The sequence below is a fragment of the Phyllopteryx taeniolatus genome, chromosome 16 (assembly GCF_024500385.1).
Source record: "Phyllopteryx taeniolatus isolate TA_2022b chromosome 16, UOR_Ptae_1.2, whole genome shotgun sequence".
Classification (NCBI taxonomy): Eukaryota; Metazoa; Chordata; class Actinopteri; order Syngnathiformes; family Syngnathidae; genus Phyllopteryx; species Phyllopteryx taeniolatus.
In genome coordinates, this window is record NC_084517.1 from 1,013,845 (window position 1) to 1,023,037 (window position 9,193).

The 9,193-nt window shown below is 41.9% G+C and overlaps 1 protein-coding gene across 1 annotated transcript; it reads right to left on the reverse strand.

Annotated features, from left to right (window-relative positions):
- Nucleotides 1-1,028: 1,028 nt before the first annotated feature.
- On the reverse strand, nt 1,029-8,145 carry LOC133466422 (homeobox protein Hox-B8a). The gene is made up of 2 exons (XM_061750119.1): nt 7,295-8,145; nt 1,029-2,157 (listed from the first exon to the last, which is right to left on the reverse strand). Exons 1-2 carry the CDS (start codon nt 7,725-7,727, stop codon nt 1,772-1,774), a joined length of 819 nt encoding a protein of 272 aa, XP_061606103.1. The 5' UTR covers nt 7,728-8,145; the 3' UTR covers nt 1,029-1,771.
- Nucleotides 8,146-9,193: the final 1,048 nt, after the last annotated feature.

Sequence of the window (9,193 nt, forward strand, 5' to 3'; positions counted from 1 at the left end):
TGATGTGCTTATTGAGACCACCCACATATGTTCTACAAATTTTAACAAATGTTCCACACTAATTAATATACTGTACACTAGTTTTTACAGGCGGCACGGTGGACGACTGGTTAGAGCGTCAGCCTCACAGTTCTGAGGACCCGGGTTCAATCCCCGGCCTCGCCTGTGTGGAGTTTGCATGTTCTCCCCGTGCCTGCGTGGGTTTTCTCCGGGCACTCCGGTTTCCTCCCACATCCCAAAGACATGCATTAATTGGAGACTCTAAATTGCCCGTAGGCATGACTGTGAGTGCGAATGGTTGTTTGTTCCTATGTGCCCTGCGATTGGGTGGCAACCAGTTCAAGGTGTACCCCGCCTCCTGCCCGATGACAGCTGGGATAGGCTCCAGCACGCCCGCGACCCTAGTGAGGAGAAGCGGCTCAGAAAATGGATGGATGGATAGTTTTTACAATCAGTACAGCCCTGCATAATTACAAATCACTGCCTCTATACCTGCTTTTATTACTGCATATGTTAAACTATCTGGAGTTTTTTTTTTTTTTTTTATGCTTCAACCTATAGCCAACTCGTTTTTTGTGTTTGAGCCTTCCATATGGAAACAATCCTGCTGCAAGTGTTTGGAACGATGATGATTGAGGGCAGTGTAAATCTGTGACTATATAGACTTGTAACGATATAATTGGGGGAGTGTGCCATAAATAAAACTGTGTTTGAATAGGAAGTTGTGTGTGTGTGTGTCTGTGTGTGTGTGGGTGTGTCTGTGTCTGTGTGCGTGCGCGTTTGCGTGTGTGCTTGATATTTTCTTAAAAGTGGCTTGAACTGCATTTTTATCAGTCTGTGTTATGACAGAAAATATAATAAAGAAATGAGAGTTTATAAAAAGGACAAGGAACAATTTTTCTACTGTTAATTGCTTTGAGTTCATAAGCTAATGACTCTAAAGTAGGCTAAAAATAGGATGGCTATTCACCAATCAAAGACAGTGACCAAATTTCAAAACAAATATAAAACCAAGCATTAACTTTGTATATTTTAAAATCATTTTTATTTATAAGTACTTTCCCTTTATTAACCGCACTGTGCGCATGCTTTTAATCCCTAAAGAGAAAAGGAAGACAGCATAAACAAACACCATCAATCAAAAACCAACTAAAACGATAAACGACGATTAGAGTGTTTTAAAAAAGAGACCCGACCTACTAAAACGGCATAAATAGGCAGTTTCATGTTGTTGGACATTTCATAAATTGCTACGCCATCAACTTCATAGTTAATAACAATCGCCATAACAACAACAACAACATAGGAGTGAGAAGTACAGTAAAAAGTGCACCATCATTTTAACTTAAAAACTATACAGCTGCCAAAGATAAAATTGTTAATGATAAACTTCGAACAATATAGAAATGTTTCCACGACAAGTGTTCAACAAAAAAAGGAAGCTATCATTGTTGTATCATTCTTTTTTTTTTTCTTCACTAAAGTAGACTATGTTGGATTGATTAATCCTGCCCTCATTAGATTACTTTTCCCTTTATTTTCTTTTTTTTTCATTCCTTACAGTCAGCAGAACTGGGCACTGAGGCCCTTCCAGTCCTATCAGATAGCCAGTCGCTGTTTTGGAAACTAAAGTTCGCTCTCTTCGATTGAAACGTGGATATAGCAGGACAGCCAAATCCCCAATTCAGACAAAATAGCAGAACCCCATCCCAACTCAGCCCATCTTGCCCAATCCTCTCAAACCAAATTCATCTATTTGAGCCTACATTTGCTAATGAATTTTCTCACAGCAATCATCGCTCAAAGCGGCCTGTGATCCAGCTGTTCCCGCTACTGGCTCCGAGCCTCCGCCACCTCCACCCTCTCCACCTCCACCTACTGCCCCGCCATCCCGCAGCTCCTTCTCCCTCCTCTCCCTCTCCACCGCTTCCTGTTCACTCTTGCTGCTGGGGAATTTGTCCTTGTTGTTCTCCTTTTTCCACTTCATTCTACGATTCTGGAACCAGATCTTCACCTGTCGCTCCGTCAATGCCAGCGCGTGCGACACCTCGATGCGGCGCTTTCGGGTCAGGTACGGATTGAACAGGAACTCCTTCTCCAGCTCAAGAGTCTGGTAACGGCTGTACGTCTGCCGGCCTCGCCTCCTTCCAGCAGCTACTGGGAAGGAGGATGAGAAAAAGACAAGAAATGGAGACATATTATTAGAGACTGTATGCTCCAAGCCATATAAGTAATTTTGATATAATTTGATCAAAAATGGTAAAGACACATGTACAAAAATTTTTATAAAATTTAGCAGTTTTTTTTAATGCTGCCTTGGTTTTAAATGGGTAAATGACTCCCATGCTGAAAAATTATTGATGATTTAAAATCTTAGGCATTCATAGTAAAGGCAATCCTGATTGACAGAGCAAATGGTGGTGGCAAATGGTGAAATAGACTTCTTTTTATAAAGGTAAAGGCAAAAGTACATCACGGTAAAGTTTCATACTAATTGTGTGAGTTGCACAATTTCGATGTGTCGCCCTTCTGACTCCGCGGATACAAGTGCATGAAAGATACTAAGTACTCCCATTACACTCTTGTCTTTACACAATTGTAATAATGGTAAACACATGCAATACTTCCGACACTTTCACAAATTCATACATATTCATTCATATTTTGGAAATAACATAATTGCTATTGCTATTGAATAATTGCGTCATTGCTATTGTGTAAATATAAAATGGCTGCTCATCCTGGCACTTCAGCACAAAGATCCCTCTGGTGTATTGCAGCAGCATAACGGGGCTCTCTCCGGTGGCATTTACGGTAAAGACAGCTTGAGTGACAAAGAAGGACTATATGTAAAAGAACCCCCCACCCCCCAAAAAAAACTTTTAACTCTTAAGACACTAAGATGCATTCGCGTGTGTGTGTGTGTGTGTGGAACAGGCATATTAAGGAATAGGAGAAAAATCCTGCCAGCACGATTGTCGAATCGTTAGCACATCTGCCTCACACTTCTGGGGACGGGGGTTCAAATCCCGGCTCCACCTGTATGGAGTTTGCATAGTCTTCCCGTGCCTGGGTGGGTTTTCTCCGGGCACTCGGGTTTCCTCCCACATCCCAAAACCATGCGTAGTAGGTTTATTGGAAACTCTAAATTGCCCGTAGGTGTGAATGTGAGTGTGAATGGTTGTTTGTTTCTATGTGCCCTGCGTTTGGCTGGCTGGCGACCTGTTCAGGGTGTACCCTGCCTCCCGCCCGAAGGTAGTTGGGAGAGGCTCCAGCAGCCCGCGACCCGAGTGAGGAGAAGCAGTGAAGAAAATGGATGGATGGATGGAGAAAAATCCTATATATCAAAACATTTAATTAGCATCTTCAGAAAACGTTGCAAATCATGAAACTTCATCTCGGACACATAACGGTAATGACATTTTGACAATAAAATTTGAAAAATATTCTTCAAGAATACTTTTTTTCTTAGAAAGAATTATGACCTTTCGATGGATAACAACTGCCAATAATTCAAATACTCACATCAGTAAAATTAATTGATTTTCAGAAGGAGATTCAATATACCATGTCTTTACCATTATTGATGGTACCATATGAAAATTACCAAATAGTAACTAACATGTGCGACTATTTAAGCAAGACTATGGTGCGTTTTTGGCAAATAGATGAGATCAGTCCACAGCAGAATTAAAATTATGAAAGACGATATTTTTTACATATCTGTATTATTTAAAATGATATATAGTTTATGTAATAATTGTCAGTCTTTTCTTGCTTCAAAAGATGCTAATTTTTCACGATGATGATGATGATGATTATCCATCCAGCCATCCATTTTCTGAGCTGCTTCTCCTCACGAGGGTCGCGGGCGTGCTGGAGCCTATCCCAGCTATCATCGGGCAGGAGGCGGGGTACACCCTGAACTGGTTGCCAGCCAATCGCAGGACACATACAAACAAACAAGCATTCGCACTCACATTCACACCTACGGGCAATTTAGAGTTGTCAATTAACCTACCATGCATGTTTTTGGGATGTGGGAGGAAACCGGAGTGCCCGGAGAAAAAACATGATGGTGATTATTATTATTATTATTATTATTATTATTATTATTATTGTGTATTGCATGCATTACACCACACATCGAAACGGACCACTGGATAAAAAGGTCATTTGAATGTACTTAATTCGAACATGATTTGTACATGATTAACATTTTTGTTAAACTAACATCAATTGTTTGGGTATTTCCCAGGAAAAGAGGGGAAATTAGGTCAGTGTACCGTTTTTTTAAATCGTGTGCAGTCGAATATTGAGTACTTTTTTTCAGCATGCATCCAGTGGAAATGATGCAGTACAGTACTCCAAATGTAAACAAAGGGCTATCTGCAACATATGTAATAAACGGATTGATGAAAAACGTATGAGCAGCTGAGGGAATTCGGTTTGTTCTCTCTCCACCGGCGGAAGGTTTTTCAAGATTCGTTGCGCTGGCAGAAAAGCTGTTAAATTCCCCACAACCTTAAGATTAAGGTTGTAAATGATTAATAAACATAAGATTTCTCAGTTAGTTTCAATTACTAATTTACCTACTTTAGCCCACAATTCACGTGCATTAAGGACTGATACGCTTTCACTCCAAATACTCCGCGTTATAATTAAACTCACCCAGTGATACTTTCATTTAAATTTTAAACAGAGCAGTTTTTCAACTGGGGGCAGTGAAACAAAAATTGAATATACATTCTTAATTTTAAAACGCAACATGATTTCTCATACAACACCATCTCAACTTCGATAAACATCAAATGATATATTAAAAAAGAATATTAACACATGCAGTGAATGCTTGGCGTCCGACTCCCGACAGATTACACACACGGGGCATTTATGTGAGTGATTATATTTCCATAAAACTGTTTGTCCTACGCTTTGATGGCCTACCATAAAAGGGAATGAATGCGCCACACGGACAAAATATGCTACTGATCATAAAGATCTAACATTAAAACAGTTTTGGTGAACAAAACGTGCAGTATCAATCACTTTTGATATTAAATAAAGACAAATTCTTCAACCCGAATAGAATTGCCTGTACAAGTGATGGGCAACATGTTTTTATGTGGCAATGAATGGACAACTCCTCACACATTACACTAACCGAATACATTTTTCCCTTTCCCCGTTCTAACGTTATGGTAAATTCTGACTAAACTATACAGCCTGTGGTTGCGCATAGGGGAACATTCTCAAGAGTTTTGAAAGGGATTCACTGACGTCTTCACATTCACAAGTCTCCCTTTAGCGCTTATTTATTGAACACAAAAAAATGATTGCAAAGAAGACAACAATCCTGTCTGCTGTTATTACTACACTACATGAATTATTATTATTATTATTATTATTTTGTAAAGGTGAAATTTCCCACCACAGTTCAGGAACGTTTTAAAGCTGCATTGCATGGAGCTGCAAGCATGTCGCGCCTTTTCCTGTTTTGATTCTCACCACTGAAGCATTCATCACTGGACTAATATTGTAACTACGGGCTCCTCGGATGAATCCGGTCTTTGCTTGATCAATATTAAAAGCCGTGAAACGTGTGGTGTCCGGACAATTAGTAAACACAAGCCACACAACCGAGAACCCTGGCAATAGACACAAAGGGCTAACACATTGCTTGAAGGCACTGCAGTTTACACAGGCTTGTGAAACGGGCGCGGAAACGTAAGTGAGCTTGTATACTGCTTTTTTTCTTTTTTTTTTTTTTTTTTCTTTTTTTTTTACCAACAGTGATGAATCATAGCCGCTGGGGCAACAGGGGAAAATGCTGTGTTTAGCTTTTATTATTATTTTTTGTGTGACTATAGTGAACATACTGTAAAATTATGGTGGTCATTTGCAATATTTTACCAAACCAAATAATATCAAAACAAAGTGTTTGCAGAAAGACTCACAATAAAGGTAGTGTGCCATCGTTCCTATAAATTAAAAAAGTACTTAATTTTCGGTTGCACATGATTAAACTGTGGTAACCTGAAGTAATGTCCCCTGTTTTCCTCAAAAATGATCAATTGATATACGTTCTTTCAACACATTTTAATCATGTGCAACCGATGCTCGAATTAAATAGATTGAAATGACTTTATTCAATGTGTTTGATAGAACGATTCAGTTCGGTTACAGCTCCGACGCTCCCCTTGACTTTTTCCACACAGAAAATGCACACATTGTGTGTGTGCTAAAACTGACCTAAAAGGGAACCTCATTTCTTTTTTTCTCTCTCCCTGTCGTCCTTCTCTCTCATGCAGGCAGCATGGCCCCCGTGTAGCTGAATAATTCAGAAAACCACAAGTAAGTCGTAAAATGGAAAATGCAGTAAAGGTTTAACCCAGGTCAGAGCCGCATGTCTAAAGAAAGTCTTTGAAGGTTGCTAATACACTAAAAAAAGCACTTAATATTCGATTGCATATGATTAAAATGTGGTAAACTGACGTAATAGTCCCCTCTTTTACACGAAAACAATCAAATAATATGTTACTTTAACACATTTTAATACTGTGAAACCGATATACACGTTCAAATTAAATAAATTAAAAGGACTTTTTCGCCAGTGTACTGACACTGAAAAAAGATTTCCTTTGAATTTACTTAACTGGAACTACATGCATCAGTTGCACACGATTAAAATGAGGTAAAATGATGTAATATTTCTAGGAGAAGTGGGGTAAATCTAGTCCGTTTATCCCTTTTTAATCATGTGCAACCGACTTGCATGTTCAAACTAAATATATGCACATGACTTTGTTTTCCAGAGTACTGTACCTCAAACAACTATTTCCCATCTGCTGGAGACGGGACTTTCTGATGAGGTTCACTTCTCCCTTCTCTGGTCTGCTCCCAACACACAAACAGACACACAGACACCCACACAAAGACACACAGACACACACACACACACACACACACACACACACACCCACACCATTCTTTCCATAGACTGCTTCCCTTCTCTGTGTTTGCCCAGCCAGCCCAGAATGGTTGGTGCAATTTAAACCCTGAAGTCATTCACAAGTTTCGGTGCTGGCAATAAAACCATAAACATGTCTATGTGTTCTGCTTTGAACACAGGAAGCCCCAATTACCTTAATTAAATAGTGAATTTCCAAGTTTTGTCCACTGTTTCCCATAAACTCTCAAATATTCTGCTCTCTCCTCCAGAGAAGGAGGTCATAGAGTTGCTCCTATCTACTTTATGAGAATGTTTCGAAACATCGAGAAAGAAAGTTCTCACCTTGCGGCCTCATCCAGGGAAACAGCTGCGTGGGTGAAGGACTCTGGTCGGTTCCCTCCGCGTCCTCGCTGCTGAGTCCCGGTGCGCCTCCCAGTTTACAGTCGCTGTATTGGACTAAATCTGCGTCCTGCGCCCCGAAGAGCGTCTGCCGTTGCAGGGCGTCATATCCATAGAAGTTGCCAGATTCGCCGTGGCACGTCACCGCACAAGGACTCTGCTGGTAGGGATTGCTGGGCAGTGTTGAGGCGCTGTGGTGATAGAAGTCCTGGATCTGAGGAGCGTGCTGGAAGGTGGCACCGGAGCCCGGACCGTACACTACAGTGGGCCGGCTACCGGCGAGGTCCTGCGCGAAGCCACACTCATAGTAATTTGGGCGTAACGAGTCCCCGCTTTTATATTTGGAGAAGAGTGAATTGACGAAATACGAACTCATCTTTCGCTCTTTTGTTTGCGCGTCGTTAGAGTCAGAGTCTAAGTGACCGGCGGCGCTCAGTTATGTTTGTCTGCTTCGGTTGTGTTTTCAGGCTAGAGAAAGAGCACCAGACGGAGAGAGACGGAGGGGAGGGAGAAAGTGAGCGAGAGTCTGTTGTGGTGTTCCCTCTCACGGCCACAACTGACGAGCTGAGCTCGGTGACGACAAGCAGCCAGAGCGGGAGCAGACAATGCCGCCACCACAAAAACAACAATTTTCACACTGATTCCATGAAATATCCAGCGATGGAGAAACCAGAGAAGGGGAAGCGGAGGAGGAAAGGCTGGTGCGCATCACAATTCCGGCGTTAGAGTTGAAAGCTGAAACCCTGTCGTGCTCTCAAACGGCTTTTCTGTGATTTACTCTTCTGCAAATGACTTGTTTCATATTCCCCCCCCCCCTCTCTCTCTCTCTCTCTCTCTCTCTCTCACACACACACACACACACGCTGGTGCGCACACACACGCACACACCCTCAGTCTCTCTCCATCCCCCCTCTCCCTATCTCCCTCTGTAGTGTGTGTGTTTCAGGATAATTTGCATCTATTATCAGCTCTTCGTCCCATTGGCTTCTCCGTGCACAAACAAACATGCACGAGCGTGCGCACACTCGCTGCAGTTCCCCGCTGGCGTCGGCTGACTCGCGTCTAATGCAAAGAGAGCGGGAGGATGGAGAGAAGCAAGAAGAGCGAATGAGGAGAATTGTGTGTGTGTGAATGTGTGCACTAAAAAAAAAAGGCCTTCGAATTTAGTTCATTCAAGTAGGTTGAACATAATTGAATGTGTTAAAATAGCCTATATTATTTGATTAAATTCGACGAAAAGAGGGTGGAATTACGTCAGTTTTGATCATGCGCCACCGACAATTAAGTCATTTGATGTGTGCGCGCGTTCATAAAGGTTTTAACCAATTGCGCACACATATACAATCTGAAACATATAATTGAAGGGAGATGAGCGGTTTTATTCTATGCATTACATCATTAACACCACTCCGTCCCCATTAATTGCCAAACACCTCTTTTCTCTCCCATGTGTCAGCAAGTGTGGCTTTTGCTTTGGAAACAAACGAGCTTCAGGGTCTGGACTTTGCATTCTGATCATTTTATAAATACAATCTTCATATACATGCGGGAAGGGGGGGGGGCTGGGTGGGTAATAAGCTATAGAAACGGCTGTAAACAGTTTAAGCAACTATAACGTCCCATAAAGCTGAGCGGGTAGTGTTTGCTTGTTTACGTCCTCACGTCAGAGAAGCACAAAGTGGGGTTATGAGCGCCCTTTGCGCGAGCGGAGGCCGTAAATGCCCTTAACCGAGCAAGAATACCACGGCTTTGAATGATCGTTTCGTCTTGCAGATGTCGTCCCCCCCTGTCCAGGTGTGAGCCGTGGTCGAAGGGATGCTTCCTAACGAGGGTGACGCTGTG

Excerpts from the sequence above, each read along its gene's own strand:
- LOC133466422 (XM_061750119.1), bottom strand. The coding sequence starts at position 7,727 with ATGAGTTCGTATTTCGTCAATTCACTCTTCTCCAAATATAAAAGCGGG. Across the intron at positions 2,158-7,294 it reads TCCCTGGATGAGGCCGCAAG|TAGCTGCTGGAAGGAGGCGA; the intron begins GTGAGAACTTTC and ends CCTCCTTCCCAG.